Consider the following 17,779-nt stretch of genomic DNA (forward strand, 5'->3'; position numbering starts at 1 on the left):
ACAGAATGTTATTATGTTTAATTATGTTTAAAGTGTGTTCATGCCATTTGCACATATGTGCAGTGAATACGCCACTGTCTGTGGCGGGTCTACTGCTTTATTGCTTGTTGCCTCTTGTTTTTTTTGTTTTTTTTGCACTATGATGTAACGGAGTCTACAGCACAAGAATTTCACACGTGATACTTGTACTACGGAGTGACAATAAAAATCTTGAATCTTGAATCTTGAATGAGGAGAAGTGCAGAAAACAGACGTTTTGTGATCCTATATAGGCTCCTGTTCAGAGAATTTTACGAGTTGTCATTGTTCTGAATTTTCTTGTCATAATTAAGGATACACACATAAATAAATAAATACAGATATTTGTTTAAGTCAGCGCTAGATTTAATAAACGCTGAAGATTCGGGTCACAATCCGATTCGGAACAAGAACAAGAACTCTTCTCCATTTATATCTCTTAACTCCCAACAATCTCCTTCAGGGCGGAGGTCAAGTCCATGTACTTGTACTATAATCCGGACTCCAAAGTCCTCTTGGGCATTACTTTCTGGGCCTGGGTGAGGACCACGGCTCTCTCGGACCGCATCAGAGCATTCATGACGAAGCCGGCCACGGGGAGGATGGTGGGGGCTGCCTCAGGGCCCGGCCCAGCTCTTTAGTGAACTCATAGTTGGTGTTGAGTGCCGGGGCGACTCCGTTGAGCACCTGTGGGACAAGGCAGGGGGGCCGGCAGAGGGCTCCAGGGCGTGGCTGATGATTCCCGCCAGGTCCGAGACGTGGATCCAGGGGAACGGCTGCCTCCCGGACCCCAGGGTGCCGCCCAGGCCCAGCCAGAAGGGCAGCAGCATCTGCTTCATGGCACCGCCGTCATGACCCAGTACTGCCCCTGGTGGAGGGGGAAGGCCAACAGGGAATCAGTGTTTCCGTTAGCCGGTAGCCTATAGTTTTTTTCCCTCTCTTTTTTTTATCAATTAAAATCCGGGCACATTTAAATCAAACCAGTCTATGCATATGCACACTAACACCCTTATTTTATCTTATCTCTTGTCGTATTTTGTGATGTCTGTTTTATGGATTGAAAGTATCTTCTGATTGTAGGTGATATTCTGGAGCTTGCTGCTTTGTTCTATAGGCCTACTTTTAATATTTTCTTAAATGTTTCTTCTTTTCTCTTCTCTCTTCTCTTACTGTTATGTGACATGTTTCTATTCTATTTTATACGAGGTATCAGCCAAGCAGCATTTTGGTAAACAAACCGCGTCACTGGGTGGCACTGGCAACGGCAATGGAACCCTATGGAGCCCAAGTGGCGCGAGGCTTGAGTGTCTGACTCTAGCCGGCTAAGTCTGTTTACATTTTAAAAACATGCATATATTATACATCAAACTCTTGAGCTAATTCTGCTCTCAAGGAAAAAAGTGAAAAGCGAGCACACTCCAAAAAAGTATGCAACTTCGGTGCAGGGGCCAGGCACATGTAATAGGCTATCAAGTCACAACAGAAAAGGCACACAAAAAAACAACACTGAAGAAGGCCTATGTGCCGAAACATGTTTGTTGCTGTGCTGCTGCCCCAGACTAAGGTATTAAAACCTCTAAAAGGACTTTTTTGTGTGCTGGCTTTTCTGTTGTGACCTAATTCTGCTCTCACTCAGAATGTCAAAATATAAGAGATGTGATGAGATAGGCCTACAGGACGAATCAGCGTGACGTCACTTGCCACCCAGAAATGCGGAACCCCGCGGCAGTTAATAGTATGATTGAGTTGTGCCAAACAAACGTTAATATCTCAAAAACTATACATCACATCGCTTATATTTTGACATTCTGAGTGGGAGCAGAATTAGCTCAAGAGTTTGATGTATAATATGCATGTCGTGTTAAAGTTGTGTGTGAACTGTCGTTTTTTTTTTATGTAAACAGAGTCAAGCCGGGGCTAGAGCAGACTCTCATGCCTCGCGCCACTTGGGCTCCATAGGGTTCCATTGCCGTTGCCACCCAGTGACGCGGTTTGTTTACCAAAATGCTGCTCGGCTGATCCCTCGTATTGTTTGTCTGACATGTAGTCTTGGACCCCAGGAAGACCCTTTTTTAATAAACAATAAAGTGTAGACTATAGATAGATAGATAGATAGATAGATAGATAGACAGACAGACAGACAGATAGATAGATAGATAGATAGATAGATAGATAGATAGATAGTATCTATCTATCTATCTATCTATCTATCTATCTATCTATCTATCTATCTATCTATCTATCTATAGATAGGCTATATTTTTGCTAACGTTATCCCATTTACTAGCGTATTTTCCCAATGTTTCTTCCATCTGAAGATCCATTTATCTTCTGTGACATTTGTTCTCATCAGGCACACTTTGTGATTGAGAACACATCATAACTGTTGTTGTGTTGTTTAGACATTTTCTTTACCACGGGACTTGAATGCAGCATAGTGGGACGGGCCACGTGTAACAGGCCACGTGGGTAGCCGTATCAATGCGTGCAGCTGCAGCAGCGTGAGAAGAGAAGAGGAGAGAGATCAGGGAAGAGCAGAAACAACAACGTAAATAGTGTTCAGCAGCTATCATGAGACCAGGTAAAGTAACACACACTGCCTCTACTCACTTGTGGTGCCATTTTAACGTGGACTGCGTATTCACTCTGTCTATCGTATGTTTTTACAGTTCAGACGTGTTGTTGTTGTTGCCTAATACCGTAATCGGGCCTGCTCCACCACCCCACGCTGCTAACAACAGCAAACATGTTTTCAAGTTAAATTATATTTAAAAGCTGCTATCAGGTGTTAAATCTACCCCCCGACTGCATATACTAACGTTAGGCGATATTTAAAATGTAGACTTGAAATGTAATTATGATATATCACTAAATCACTTTATAAAGTGGAAGCAGCATGTTAACCAATTTGCTAGCCATGGCTACCCAGCTTATCGTGCGTTTATCGCAAAATAACTTGGATGTGGAGGCTAAATGACGTGACATCCGTTTTGTTGGCATTCCATTTGCAGAAAAGTTGAGCTGGGAAGTTCACTGGTCAGGTCCACTTGCTAGCCATTGTTAGCAATAACAGTTGATAACAGGGCATTTCGTGGCATTTTGCGCATACAAACACTGCAGCCTCATGTCCACACAGATAGAAGTAGCGTAGGCCGTGCTGTGTGTACAGCTGATTTAATGAGACACAAACAAGACAGAAGTGCTAAACAACATCACTACGATTATAACTAGTGTTGTTGTGCGGCGCAGCCATCTTGGATTTTTGAGGTCGGGGCTGCTGAGGCTCCTATGGCGCATTACTTTATCGCAAAATAACTGGGATCAGGGCTGGTCACTTAGCACTTTCAGAAGGAGCACGTGTGCCCCTAAGTTGAAAAAACTAGGAGCAAAACATCAGGAAACATGTGCCCAGTACTCTACTGAGCACATTTTATCTCTTTCTATTTGTTTAGCAGAACTCTGCCAAGGTGTATTGAGTCATGTTCAGTCTACTTTAGTACACTGCACATCAACTGGAGTGTGCTGTATGTGGGCTAATAATCCTGGGCTTCTAAATGTGTTTTATTTTGGCACAAGGAAGGGATATTAACATGTTGTCCTGTGTATTAATGAATCATTCAATGTCATTATGTTTCTTATTTGCATGCACAATAAATAGGCTATTGAAATATATGCTATGGTGGTGGTTTATTATAATGGTGTAATTTTTCATGTCAGGTGTGTTTTTGACAATAAATCACTATATCATTAATAGTTGGATTATTGTAAATATTACTATGGGGGATTGCTGCATGCCATGTAAGGGTTTAATGACACTATGGCCTTGATTTAAAGGTCCCAATTCGTGCAGCTGTAACCTCTTAAAAACGTGTGTCTCTGGTCCATAAAACATGATTCTGGATTAATTTGTCGAAAATATAGCAACCCCGTTTGTTGTGACGGAGTTCTCACTTCCTCATCTCGTCGCTTCCCAAGAATGGTCTGTTTCTATCCACCTTATTTTTGAATGCCCCACTGTAAAAAATAATTGTGCGTACAAGGTCCGGTTTAACGTGACTATTGCTGCAGCTTGCCATTTCCTAATGTATTCTACTTGATTTGAAAAGATGGCTGCCTACACTCAGTCTCTTGTACCCTGGCTGAATTGAACATAACTTGGTCAATAAGTATGTAACATACAAAATAAAACAACCCGTAATATCTTAATTTTATGTAGAATGCAGAGGACATGTAACTGTTTAGTTAAACTTGCATCCCAGGAATATTGTGCTCTTAAGATGACGTTAGTGGCTCGAGTCTGTTTCGTCCTGAAACCCACACGCTTTGCGGTGGTGGTTTTAGCGTAACCTATGTGCGATTCGGGGCGTAAAGTATGTGCGTTTTAGCGTAACTTATGTGGGATTCGAGGTGTAACCTATGTGGGGTTTGGCGTAACCTATGTGCGATTCGAAATAACGTATCCGAGATAGAAAACGTTATGAATATAGCCACGTTATAAACAACAAACTAACGCCGGTGATCCGTATGGAAACAGTGTTACTCGAAATGGTTAATATTGGCCACAGCAGGCGATTACCCATGAATGCACTGCGCTCTTAAAGGGATATTTATCGACGAGATTTTTGCCAAGCTGGACCTGATTAGTGATTTGCTCCGTTCGCCCAGACGGGTGTCAAGCTGTCAGCAACAAGGCTGGGAGGATCACACCGGAAGAAGCACCCATCAGCAGATCAGGCAAAAATGGCCGCCAAAAATAAGGTGGATAATATATTCAGAACTAACAGTTCCCATTGGCCGCTGAGGGAGAGCCCGCCCCAGGCTCCCAGCGGCCAATCAGATTAGCGTCTGTGGACCAGCACGCTAGGTTGCGAGCTATCGCTAAGTTAACGGTTGCTACGCTAAAGAGGACATCTCAAAATGCCTAGACTTACCGAATGCACCTCCGCAGTTGCTGGATCATGTACAGTTGGCGTCGCTCCAGCTAGAAGTGTTAATTTTGTGGCTATAGACAAAATGGTGCAGGTAGCTTGTGTGAGAGAGACCCGCACAGTATGCTTGAGGACCATCGTGACGTCCCAATACCCCGTCTGGGGAACAGAGCGTTAGGGGGTGTGGCTTGAAGGAGACTGCAGGGGGAAGCTGGATAGGGACAAATCCAACTGTGGCAGTTCTGAGCTTGTGACCACTCATTACAGGGAGGGATGACAGCAGTATATATGCATTTACAAGTAAAAACAGCTTTTGCACGGAATGGGACCTTTAATTATTTAGTACATATTTGAGTCAGTGCCATGGTGTTAGGGCTTTTGCATTATGCAGTGGTCTTATGTCCCCTATCCACCTTATTTCTAGCTGCCATGATGCCTGATGGGTGCTCCTTCCGCTTCCGGTGTCATTTTTACACTGTTTTACATGGACAAAAAAACGTCTATGAGGATTTTACAGCAGAGCCATTCTGCTCTACAGCCGTGTCGTTCGGGTGCTGGGATAACGTAATGCATTGTGGGTAGTCGGCTACTGTGGCTAATGTTAACGGCTAGCGTAATAGTTACTTTACATGGCAGTAAAACGCCACTGAATGACCAAATTGATTTAACTTTTAAACATTTCGAGTAACACTGTTTCCATACGGACCCGCAGCATTGGTTAGTTGTTTATAACGTGACTCCCCACGATTTTTTATCCCATTTTTATCCCCCATTAGTGCTAATTTAATTTATTTATCCTGGTTGCTACTCCACCCTCTGCCGATCTGGGGAGAGCCGAAACTGGCTCCATGCTTCCTCCGAGACATGGGCAGTTAGCCAGCCGCTTCTTCTCACCTGACAGAGGAAGCTTCACCGGTAGGACATAGCACGTGGGAGGTTCACGCTATTCCAACCAGTTCCCCTCCCTCTGAAGAGGCGCCCTTAACGACCAGAGGAGGAACCACATTAGCAACCAGGATATTGCATGTTTTGGTGAAGGGGGTTCCTCTATAGCCCTTTTCCCACATGCGCTTTGTACCGCAAAATGACCGGAACGTGGTCTAATGCCTGCATGTGAGAAAGGCGTCGTGCCGGTATAAGCGCGACCCCGTCGTCGCGGAGATTTCACCACTTTCGTGCCAGTCAGAAGAGCGGTATGCGCGATAGCGGATACTAGTGAGAAACGGGTGCAGTCATTTTCCGCGACACTCTCATGGGCGAGGTGTACACACGTTGCTTAATGTTCCAGCGGGCATAATCTAATCATTCGCGCACATTAAAGCAAACTGGCGAAATGATCTTGTGATAATAAGAGCAGTAGCCTATGTCAGCTTCATGTGTGGGTGTGCTGATTTTCCCCTCTCCTCTCTGCTCGCTCTCTGGCCACAGTCCGTCCTCCTCCTTCAGTCACAGCCCGACAGGGACTAAGCAAATGCACGAAGCGAAATGTGGAAATATTTTGCTTACGTTGCCGACAGCGAAGGCAAGCCCGGACACATCAAACGAAGCCAGTCTGTAAAAAGTGCTTCAACGCGACGCAGGTGAACGGATAAACAAGCAAACTTATTTCACCATTCGGAGTTTTGCCGACACGTCACTCCCCACCCGCTCTGCAGTGCCGCCCCGCCCCCCAACATACAGGCAAATTCGCTGCTAGATTCCGACATGCGAGAGGAGAGGTGTGAAGGGAAATGTCTGATATTGACTTACAGGCAGGCCCGGCTCCAGACCCAAGTTACAGAGGGGGCCTGCCACTAGCTTGGGGGGGCCAAGCTACCCAAGGGGGGTCCGGGGGGATTCTCCCCCGGAAGAAGATTTTGTACATTTTAAAGTAAAATTCGTCAACCTGGTGCATTTGAGAGCAAAATGAAGAGGCTAAATCTGTGAAGAACTACACACATCTCTAATGTGTTGTGACTTTACAAATAATTAGGCCTAAACAATTAATATTAAGTGTATTTACACATTGTGCACAAATTGCATTCATTGTGACAAATTTACAATAGTTAATATCCAGCCAGAATCATTGCAAATGGATGTTCAAAGTAACAGTTAGCAATAGCATTCAGTTAATCAATGCCTAATGACAGCCAGATTCCATGTTAAACTTTAAAACAGAAAAACGGAAAAACGTTTAGCAATTTTTTTTTTTTTTTTTTTTTTTTTTTGGAATGGTGGGGGCAGTTTGCTGAATGGGGGGGCCCGGCCCGGTCAGGCCCGCCCCTAGCGCCGGGCCTGCTTACAGGTAATTTTCCGGTACGCATGTGGGAAAACGGCTTATGAAGGAAACCCCCGGGAGGCACGGGGAGAACATGCAAACTCCACGCAGAAAGGCCCTTTTGACGACCCCACCCGGGCGGTGGGCACTCGAGGACATGCGGACGGGCACGCATTCCTTCAGCACTCACAGCGTCCCAGGTGGGAATTGAACCCAGGACCTTCGAGCTGTGAGGCGACAGCGCTTACCACTGCCCCCTAAACAACAACAGTAGTTATAATCGTAGTGATGTTGTTTAGCACTTCTGTTTTGTTTGTGTCTCATTAAATCAGCTGTACACACAGCACTGCCTAACATCTATCTGTGTGGACATGTTGCTGCAGTGTTTGTATGCGCAAAATGCCGCGAAATGCCATGTTATCAACTGTTATTGCTAACAATGGCTAGCCTGGATAGCGACTGGATCTGACCAATGAACAGTGAACTTCCCAGCTCAACTTTTCTGCAAATGGAACGCTAACAAAACAGATGTCACGTCATTTAGCCTCCACATGCCAGTTATTTTGCGATAAAGGAACGCAGTATTAGCTCTCACTTCAGCCCACATCTCTGTAACATCGTTAGGCTCGTGTTGAGCTGTCTTGAATGGCGAACCTATCCAGATTTGTTTCCAGTAGTGCCTGTAGCCCCGTTAGGACTCTTTCGGCTAGGCCAGGGGTGTCCAAACCTTTTTGAATTGGGGCCAGATTAGATCATGTGAAAATGCCGGGGGGCCAGGTGCTCGCATCATATGGGTTATAAATAAAATAAAAATCACATACAAATGTAGGCTACTCTTGAAAGATTTTGTTTACCATCTGAAAACATTAGTTCTGCATGTGCTGTTCCTACTTGGTGCTTGTACAAAACTGTATGATAGTGCTGTCATCGTTAGGTGAAGGGAATGGGTAAATGGGAAAAGATGGGAAAAAATGCCAATTGAACTTGCTTGATTAACCAATACTGTGTGGAGGGCCACATATAGTATATTTTGAGAGACAAGCCGAGGGCCACTTAAAATCAGTCCGCGGGCCGCAATTGGCCCCAGGGCCGGACTTTGGACATGCCTGGGCTAGGCTATGCATAGCTGTCAGCCCTATAGGACAAACACTGGAAACAAGCTTTCAGGAAGCCCACAGACGTAGAATCTTGTCTCTAGCACGTAGGACAATATCTGACCCAACGCACATTCTTTTTAATGAATTTGAGCTGTTGCCTTCAAATAGAAGATTCAGAGTCCCACGGGCTCGCTTAAACAGACTGAGGAACTCATTTGTGCCCCAGGCTGTCAAACTGTTGAATCAGGCTAGAGGCTCTAGATAGGGACTAGATAGGGGCTGCAGCCACTTTCCTTATTCTTGTTGTCTTTTGTTATTGTTTTGTTTTTGTCTACTATGCACTTTGAGGATGGTGTTGGTTGTTGTTTTGCAATATTGTATGTATAAATGAGAAACAAGTGTCTGTGGATGCAAGACAATTTTCGGACTCTGTCTGACAATAAAGTAATATCTTATCTTATCTTATCTTATTAAATATGAACAAATCAAACACTGATTCTAGTATGTAAGGTAGTCTAACTTGTTTGTGTGTTTGTGCTGCAGGGTTCAGTCCTCGTGGGGACCGAGGTGGAAGAGGAGGGTTCCGCGGGGGGAGAGGAGGGTTTGGTGACCGGGGAGGAAGAGGAGGATTTGGTGACCGGGGAGGGAGAGGAGGATTCAGAGGAGGAAGAGGTGAGAACAGAGGGATCAGATGATGACATCATATCACAACCCAATGAGAACCGAGGGATCAGATGATGTCATATCACGGCCCAACAGTTTCTAGTTTTGTCACCATATTGAATGATTCATTACCTCTATATTATTTAAAACCCCCCAAAGTAAAATAAGTAAATGTGGGCCTCCCATTTATATACTGATGGCGATGATGTTTGGTCATGGAAATTTGGTTCAAACTCATGGAAAAGTAATGGAAATGTCATTGGTCAAAATGTGTATGAACCCTGTATAAGGCTCTCCTCCAGGACACGCCAAGAATGGAGAGTTATAATCTATAATTGCTGCGTAAATACCAGGTGATTACTGGGTAAATACCCGGTAGTTGTCAGGAAAATATCTAGTAAATACTGGGTAACTACCTTGTAGTTACCAGGTAAACCTTGTAATTACCGGACTGTAAAAGGAAGGGTTACCAAGTTTTGTTCATCAAGTGATTATAATTAAGTTGCTCAGAATCATGTTGCATGCAGCAGAGATGCTCACAAGTCATTTTTTGCAAGTCCAAGTCAAGTCTCAAGTCTTTGAGGGGCAAGTCCAAGTCAAGTCTCAAGTCTTTGAGGGGCAAGTCCAAGTCAAGTCTCAAGTCTTTGAGGGGCAAGTCCAAGTCAAGTCTCAAGTCTTTGAGGGGCAAGTCCAAGTCAAGTCTCAAGTCTTTGAGGGGCAAGTCCAAGTCAAGTCTCAAGTCTTTGGTCACAAGTCCAAGTCAAGTCTCAAGTTTCTTATGGATGAGCGTTCTATCATCTGCTGCATGCCATCCAGTCTGCTTAGAAAACTGCATAGCTAAAACGAATGAATTCAAAGCATGTACTGTATTATCCTCACTCCTTTATCTATTAGCATAAAGTGTGCAGTTGATTGGATGACATTAGTAGACATTTCCTTAACTCATTCACCGCCAAAGACGTCTTTGACGTGTTATCAGAAATAGCCCTCCCCGCCAATGACGTGTTTGACGTGTTTTTGTTTTTATTAGTACAGGGCGTAGTTCAAACACTTCCCCAGCCTGTGACATAGTATCAGGTCCCTAGCATCTAAGACAACACGTGAACAAACACATACCGCAGCTGTTGTTTTGAAATTGAGCAGGAGGAAAATCAGAAAACGGATAAACGCTTCCTTGTTGCAGACAGGAGAAACGCCATTGAAACGCCCCTCGGCGCGCTGCACGAGCTGGTCGCCTTCCTCTGTGCCAGCCGGGAGAAAACGGGAGAAAGTAATCCAGAGAGATGTGTTTGATCATCGGAGGAATGAGGAAATGATCGATCAGTTTGACGGGTAATCCAGACTCCAGAGGGCGGTGAGGACGTGTTGAATAGCCGAGGGGAAAACGGGAACGATCAAATAGCAGGGAGGATAGGACAGGGAGACATGGACGAGGACGGGTGGACCAGAACAAAACAAAATAAACACACGCAGAAGCGGCAGTCACAGCAGCCCGCTGTCCGTTCTCAAGAGCTATTCAGTTGGTTCATGAAATCACTGGGCTGCGTGCCCTCCAGTGTTGCTCCTGGCCAATCCCGGCGCCACAGGGCGTGGTTATTGCTTATCCTATGTGGGGTTAGAAATCACGCAACGAAGATAAAAGGGCGATCGTGTGTGTGTGTGTCTGTCTGTCTGTCTGTCTGTCTGTCTGTCTGTCTGTCTGTCTGTCTGCACACTCACTCACACCGAGTAAACTGTATTGTTGAATGTAAAAAAAAAGCACTTCATGTGTGTATATATATATATATATATATATTTTTTTTTTGTCATTTGTCTCATAACGAATAATATTTACATGTCTGATGTCAATACAGTTCAAAATAAAAGAATTGAGAGCGAGTTCTGCCTGAGATTGGGCCCTTTACAAAAATTGCCTTTTCTCCTGTTTATTTTCTCAGGGAGACCTTTTGGGTGAAAACAGGGTGTATATAAATGGCTATAAGTAGAGTACAGAACATGCTAAAAGCTCACTTTTTTTTTCCTGGTGAACCCAGAGACGTACATCTTCATTTTGAGGTATTGCAAATCACTTTGGTGCTAATAGATAATTTACTGTGGGTCTTGAAAGATGACCAACAATTATAAAAATCTTTGGCCTGTGCTAAATATTGGCAGTCCTAAACTGGCCATGAATGAGTTAATGTTAATGCACCAAAAAAATACAAATAAAAAACCTCAAGTCCAAGTCAAGTCTCAAGTCTTTGAGGACGAGTCTCAAGTCACTGTGTGTGTGACTTAAATGCGACTCAAGTCCAAGTCTCAAGTCCAAGTCCCCATCTCTGGCATGCAGTAATGGTGCAGCAACTCTGATGTTACACCATGGTGAGCAGCACACCTGCAGCTGCTGTGGAATTTGTCATAACCTTTGGCTATAATAACTTCAACAACAACAATTGCTAAATGCAATGTTAAAATAAAGGATGCTGGATTGACCGCATCAAACTTCATCAGGCACCTGACCGGTCAACCATTCATGGTAATGTGAAAATTAACATTAGCTTGTGTGGACGGTTAGCACTTAGCAAACATGTTAGCAGATGTTAAAACACTCATTACAACCATAAAAGACTTAAGACCTGTCTTGGACTTGCAAAAAAATACTTGTGCATCTATGATCATCACTGTATTTTAATTGCATTTGATATTTGCCATATTTATTGGCCATAGTTGTGACCTGGATGTCTGGCCTGTTTTGTTACAAAGTAGGGTGTTTTACATACATCCTAAAACATGGGGCTTCAAAGGTGCATTTCACATGGTTTGGCTTGATCACAGGCCCATTCATCTTAACATAAGCTTTTAATTCCAGTAAAAATCACCCTTTGTCTGTCTTTCAGGTGGCGGTGGAGGGTTCAGGTCCCCAGAGGGTGGATTTAGAGGGCGGGGGGGTGGAAGGGGCGCCCCGAGGGGCAGGGGGGGCTTCGGAGCAGGGAGGAAGGTGACGGTGGAGCCCCACAGACATGAAGGTGAGTATCATTATAGACTGTTTTAACTTGACAACATAAACATTGTAAATTGCCCTTAGCTTACTTTCTGTTGCAGTGTTTGCTAATACAATATCTCAGTGGTTCTCAACCTTTTTGAGTCATGACGCCCAAAAAACGTAAGGGTCCGACCCCCAGGTTGAGAAGTAGGGATGGGCAATTGAATAAATTTCCATAATCGAAATTCGGGAAAATTAACGATAAATTATCGATAATAATAATAATATAATTATTATTATTATTATTAATTCATTTTTTACAAAATGCCTATGGCAGAAAATACTAAAGACACCAAAGGACAGTGCTGCAGCTCTACACTACAGGATTGATTATAAAAAATAGGTCATTGTGGGATTCGTGTAGATCCGTTGAGTTTTTGAAATGGGGGGGGGGGGGGGGGGTGCTGGATTCACGCTGATCATCAGTGTGTGCTATGATGACTGAGCGTGTGTGCCACAGCGCGCTGCATCATGCACACACACAAAGTCAGGGAGACACCAAAATAAAACGTTTCCAATGGCTTCTGTGTGCTTTATACTTGTGCAGAATCATTTTGTTTTGAAAATATCCGACTGGAAGTCGTATTGTTATTATCGCTAACTAGGGATGGGCATTACATAAACATTGTAAATTGCCCTTAGCTTACTTCCTGTTGCAGTGTTTGCTAATACAATATCTCAGTGGTTCTCAACCTTTTTGAGTCATGACGCCCAAAAAACGTAAGGGTCCGACCCCCAGGTTGAGAAGTAGGGATGGGCATTTGAATAAATTTCCATAATCGAAATTCGGGAAAATTAACGATCAATTATCGATTATCAATAGCGTAATAATAATAATAATAATAATAATAATTTAAAACAAATTATTTAACAAAAATTACTCCGGTAATAACGTTGCACGTTCTTGGCCGGCTAATGTAAGAATATCAGACACTAGCGCTGTGGCCAGCTAAACAAACATGTTAGATGACAGGTTACATGATGTAACCTAGCTAGCTAGGCTACTGTACTCACATTTTGAAAGTAGGACTCAGCTCACCGGCCGCGACTTCCAGGCTTATAAACTCACGACAAAAACCTCATTGTCTTGATGGTCGAGTTCCATCCAGCTGCTCTCAGTCCAACGCGTGGATATTATTAGCGTTATTTGCCACGAGATGTGTGTGAATTGATTCAGTTGGGCGTTAGCAGCTAAAGGCTAGCTGAGTCCATGCTGACTGCTGCTACTTCATAGTTCATAACGTTATAAACAAATAAAATGACTTAAATTATTGGATAAATTAACTTAAACACGTGTACCGTTACTCACACTTTGTTGAAAATTAGGAGAGAAGTGTATGAAGTGTCATAGTTATAACGGCCTCAATGAGGTCCGCAGACCACTGGGTGCGTTTGTGTCACCGGCGCATGCCGGTGTGAATTCCCCATGTTAAAAACAGTGTTGTTGGCACAAAGGGCCCCACCCAGCCAGAAAACTAGAGACTATACGAAGCTCCACCTCACGTTAGTCGGCTCTGCAATGGAGTGGGGCGAGGATGAACGAATTCCACCCAAACCTAGTCCACAAAAACAAAACAAAAAAACAATAATCGATCAAAATTCCACATGATCAAATTCATTCCTCAACGATCAATTATCGATTTTCGATTATTGATCAACATCCCTATCGCTAACTAACACAGGAGAGCAGCTGGTCAGTGCAGTCTGCGTCTCTGCTTCGTTAGCTGGTTTAGCTCGCTGGCATGACCATATGGACCATACGGATACAGACTCCAAAACAGATGTAATTAAAATGTGTCAGACAGCTGCAGCAGAATGTTAGCTGGATGGCATGACAATGACCTCCTAACGTTAGTTAGCGTGTAATGTTAGCAATTAGGGATGGCACCGTGTACACTACTACACGGATATTAAATCATATCCGAAAAATCAATAACTGTTTACACGTCTTTTTTGTGTGTCCTCCATACGTTACTGGTATAGGTTGAGTGCAGTGCTTGTTAGTGTCATTGCAAGTATAGAGAGGAAAAGTGAACGTCACTTCCTGCTTCAGCACTGTACCAGAGATTTTCTTCTGCCATTTATTTTCTCATAGGCATTTCATAAAATGCTTATAAAAATAGTGTTACTTGGTCAAACCAAACGGTTCAGCTATATTTAGAATCGGGAGAGACCATAGAACATTTCACTTTAAGTTAAATGTTAAATGAGTTAAATGTTATGCGGTCTCTCCTGTTTCTATATATATCTGAACCATTTGGTTTGAACAAGTAAAACTATTTTTATGAGCATTTTACGAAATGTCTATGGGAAAATAAATGGCGGATGAAAATCTCTGGTACAGTGCTGAAGCAGGAAGTGACGTTCCACTTTGGCTCTCTATGGTTTTCACCCGTTGAGAGCTGGAGGCGGAGCGAAATTTGACGGAGGCGGCTGCCTCGTAATTCTCTATGCCGGAAAAGCTCTGCATCACATCTACTTTACAAAACATAGTTGGACCTTTTTCATATTCTGCCCATATAATTATAATAATAATAATAATAATAATAATAATAATAATAATAATAATAAATTCGATTTTGAAAGCGCCTTTCTCAGACTCAAGGACACTGTACAATAAGAACAAAACACACTAAAAGAGACATAATAAGCAGTATAGGGAGAAAAAGGAGTAAGAAAGAGGCTAAAAGGGTACAGTAGAGCTATCAGGAGCCCAGGCCGTGCTCAGAGAAAGCGAGGCTGAAAAGATGGGTTTTGAGTTTGCTTTTAAAGATGTTTATAGAACCAGAGTCGCGGATGGGAAATGGGAGGGAGTTCCAGAGTTTAGGTGCAGCAACAGAAAAAGCTCTATCTCCAATGGTGGATCTATTTGTGCGGGGGATGGTGAGAAGTCCAGTGTCGGAGGAACGGAGACTACGTGGGGGGGTGTATGGGTGGAGGGGGCCAGACCGTGCAGGGATTTATAAGTGAGGAGGAGAATTTTGAACGTGATACAATGTTTTATGGGAAGCCAGTGGAGTTGCTGCAGGGTGGGGGTGATGTGGTTCCAGGGTTTGGTTCGTGTAAGGATCCTGGCAGCGGAGTTCTGCACGTACTGCAGCCGGGCAAGGGTCTTGGCAGGGACCCCGAACAACACTCCGTTGCAGTAGTCCAGGCGTGTGGTGATGAAGGCGTGAATCAGAGTTTCGGCGGAGGTGTCAGAGAGTGAGGGACGGAGGCGTGAGATGTTTTTGAGGTGGAAGAATGCAGATTTAGTGACAGATTTAATGTGAGATTGGAAGGAGAGGGTTGGGTCGAGCAGGACCCCCAGGTTGCGGACTTCTGAGGAGGGGCAGATGGAGCAGCTGTCAATGGAGAGGATGAGGTTGCTGACTTTGTGAAGAGTGGACTTGGGTGCAATTACTATGAGTTCAGTTTTATTGCTGTTTAGTTTGAGGAAGTTTGTGGTCATCCAGTTTTTGATTTCACGGAGGCAGGTGATTAGGGAGTGGGGGGGGCTGGGGAGCAGAAGGTTTGGTGTGAATGTAGAGCTGGGTGTCATCGGCGTAGCAGTGGTAACTGAGTCCATGTTTCCTGATGATGTGGCTGAGGGGAAGGAGGTAAGTGGTGAAGAAGAATGGACCAAGGACGGAGCCCTGAGGGACACCTTGTCTGACTGGGGCTGAAGCAGATCGGCACCCGCCGAGGGACACATAGTGGAGCCTGTCGGCTAGATATGACTGAAACCAGGCCAGAAGGGTTCCAGTGATGCCCAGAGTGTGTTCAAGGCGGTCGAGGAGGATAGAGTGGGAAATGGTGTCAAAGGCTGCTGGTGTCAAAGGCTGCTGAGAGGTATACCGGTAGTTTAACAACTTAGATTACTTCAGTCAGATAGAATAGGTTGTTTGGCATTTGAAAACAATTGTTTTTTCTTCTTAAATCCAGTTTCAGGTAGAATCTTTTTTTTAAGGTCTTAAATTTGGCTTTTTGAAGCTGCTTACATTTATTATCCTAAACAATGTACCAGTTGCTAAGTGCACAAATACGGTAGCCAGGCAGAAATTATGTGACCCAACTGATAGGCTAAATATCGGCCACTCCAATCGGTGCATGCCACCTGTTTTGCGATTGCATAGGCCGATTGCAGTCAACAAAACCAATATCGGCCGATACTGATATAGGTCTGATATATTTAAGCAATAACTCATGACAGACCATTGTATATGCTCATTATACCACACCTAAGGGTCGAGAACACCCTTAGGTGTGGTATAATGATCATATACAGTATAACGGGATGAAGTGAGCTATTGCTTTTATAAAACGGTTACCAAGTAGGGCAAATGCAATATGAAAGTAATGGACAACTCCAATTTAAATGGCTGTTATTCATAAATCATAATGTTCCGCGTAATAAAATCCCTCCTGGTTCCCTGCATGCAGTTGCTGAACGTAACGTCAGGTAGCAACACATTCTTGGTGACAAACAAAACAACTAACGTTAGCTAGCTAACTTTGGCTAATGCTTGTGCTAACGTTATGTTTTTTTTGTATATAATTTTTTTATTGTTTCATTTTCAGACACTGGTTTAGTGCCATCAACAATTGGGTGTACACACCCAAGCAAAGAACAAAACAAAACAACAGCAAACAGATGGGACAGAACTAGGGGTGTCAAAATTAATCGTATAATCGATGCATTGCGATGCAGACGTGTGAATCGAATCGAATCGTTGACAGATTAATCGTTGAATCGTTTATGTTTCAATTTCTGTTGACATTCAGATTTTAAAGCACTTTCTAAGTACCGTAAACAAGGGCCTTGAAATTTATCTGACTGCCTGTATTAATTGATGAAAAAGTAGCCATGTGCAGTAATAACACAGAAAATTGAGGATTTGATACTTGGAGCTGCAATATTTTGAACTGTATCGAGATGCACCGTGATGCATCGTGGAATCGAATCGAATCGTTGACAGATGAATCATAATGGAATGGTGAGGACAGTGAAGATTCACAGCCCTACACACAACCCACAACAAATAGTCTTCAAATAAGTTGCATGCACGAATATGATGCAATGGCGATACCGACAGTGTGAGTGCTTGATCTGAAAATAAACTGTTTTCTCCCACCCCGTAAACTTAGTCCCACATCAAGTCGATTGTACAGGTTTTTGGTTTTAAATGATTAAAAACAAACAAACAAACAAAAAGACGAGACAAGTAAACAAATTCAAACGGATAGATGGAAAAGAGAGAGAGAGAGAAAAAAACAACAACAAAAAAGGAGACAACAAACAAACAAAGTACCAAACAAAGTACCAGCCTACTAAAATATGTGTGCAAGGATGTGCAAGTTACTCATTTCTGACCTCACCCAGGTAGTCCAGAAACGGGTCCCAGATGGTCGAGAACCTCCTGATTGAGTTAGTCCTCAGAGGCCTGAGTCTTTCCATATGTACTACTGAGACCATGTCGGTCAGCCACAGCAGAAGGAGGGTGGAGAGGGGGACTTCCAGTCTTTCAAAATAAGTATTTTGGCGACAATCATCCCCTGTGTCAGGGGCTGTTGCACAGCCATGGGGAGAAGTAAAGGCCTAAACAGACTCGTCCGTCAGAGCCTCGCCCCACCCTCCCCGTATGACGGCGGGTGGGGCGCCGTCATGCGGGGAGGGGGCGCCGTCGGCTGACGGGGGCTGCTCGGAAATGTGACTCAGCGGCGACGATACGTGCGTGACGTCAGCAGTCCTTACCGTCCTCATCGTCGTAAAGTTGTCTTCGAAGCATGACGTTAACAAACTAGTTGTGTGGCT

The 17,779-nt window shown here is 43.8% G+C and overlaps 1 protein-coding gene across 1 annotated transcript in view; it reads left to right on the plus strand.

The window, feature by feature from the left end:
* Positions 1 to 869: 869 nt before the first annotated feature.
* The window catches only part of LOC310772822 (rRNA 2'-O-methyltransferase fibrillarin-like), a gene marked incomplete at its 5' end in the record, with an annotated part of 48,305 nt that continues 31,395 nt past the window's right edge, over positions 870 to 17,779 (plus strand). Inside the window, 3 exons of the mRNA XM_083632751.1 lie at positions 870 to 933; positions 8,844 to 8,972; positions 11,840 to 11,968. Of these exons, the coding sequence (XP_083488877.1) occupies positions 870 to 933; positions 8,844 to 8,972; positions 11,840 to 11,968 (322 nt within the window). The remainder of the gene's footprint in view (positions 934 to 8,843; positions 8,973 to 11,839; positions 11,969 to 17,779) is intronic.

The sequence above is a fragment of the Poromitra crassiceps genome (genome assembly GCF_964638095.1).
Source record: "Poromitra crassiceps genome assembly, chromosome: 1".
Classification (NCBI taxonomy): domain Eukaryota; kingdom Metazoa; phylum Chordata; class Actinopteri; order Beryciformes; family Melamphaidae; genus Poromitra; species Poromitra crassiceps.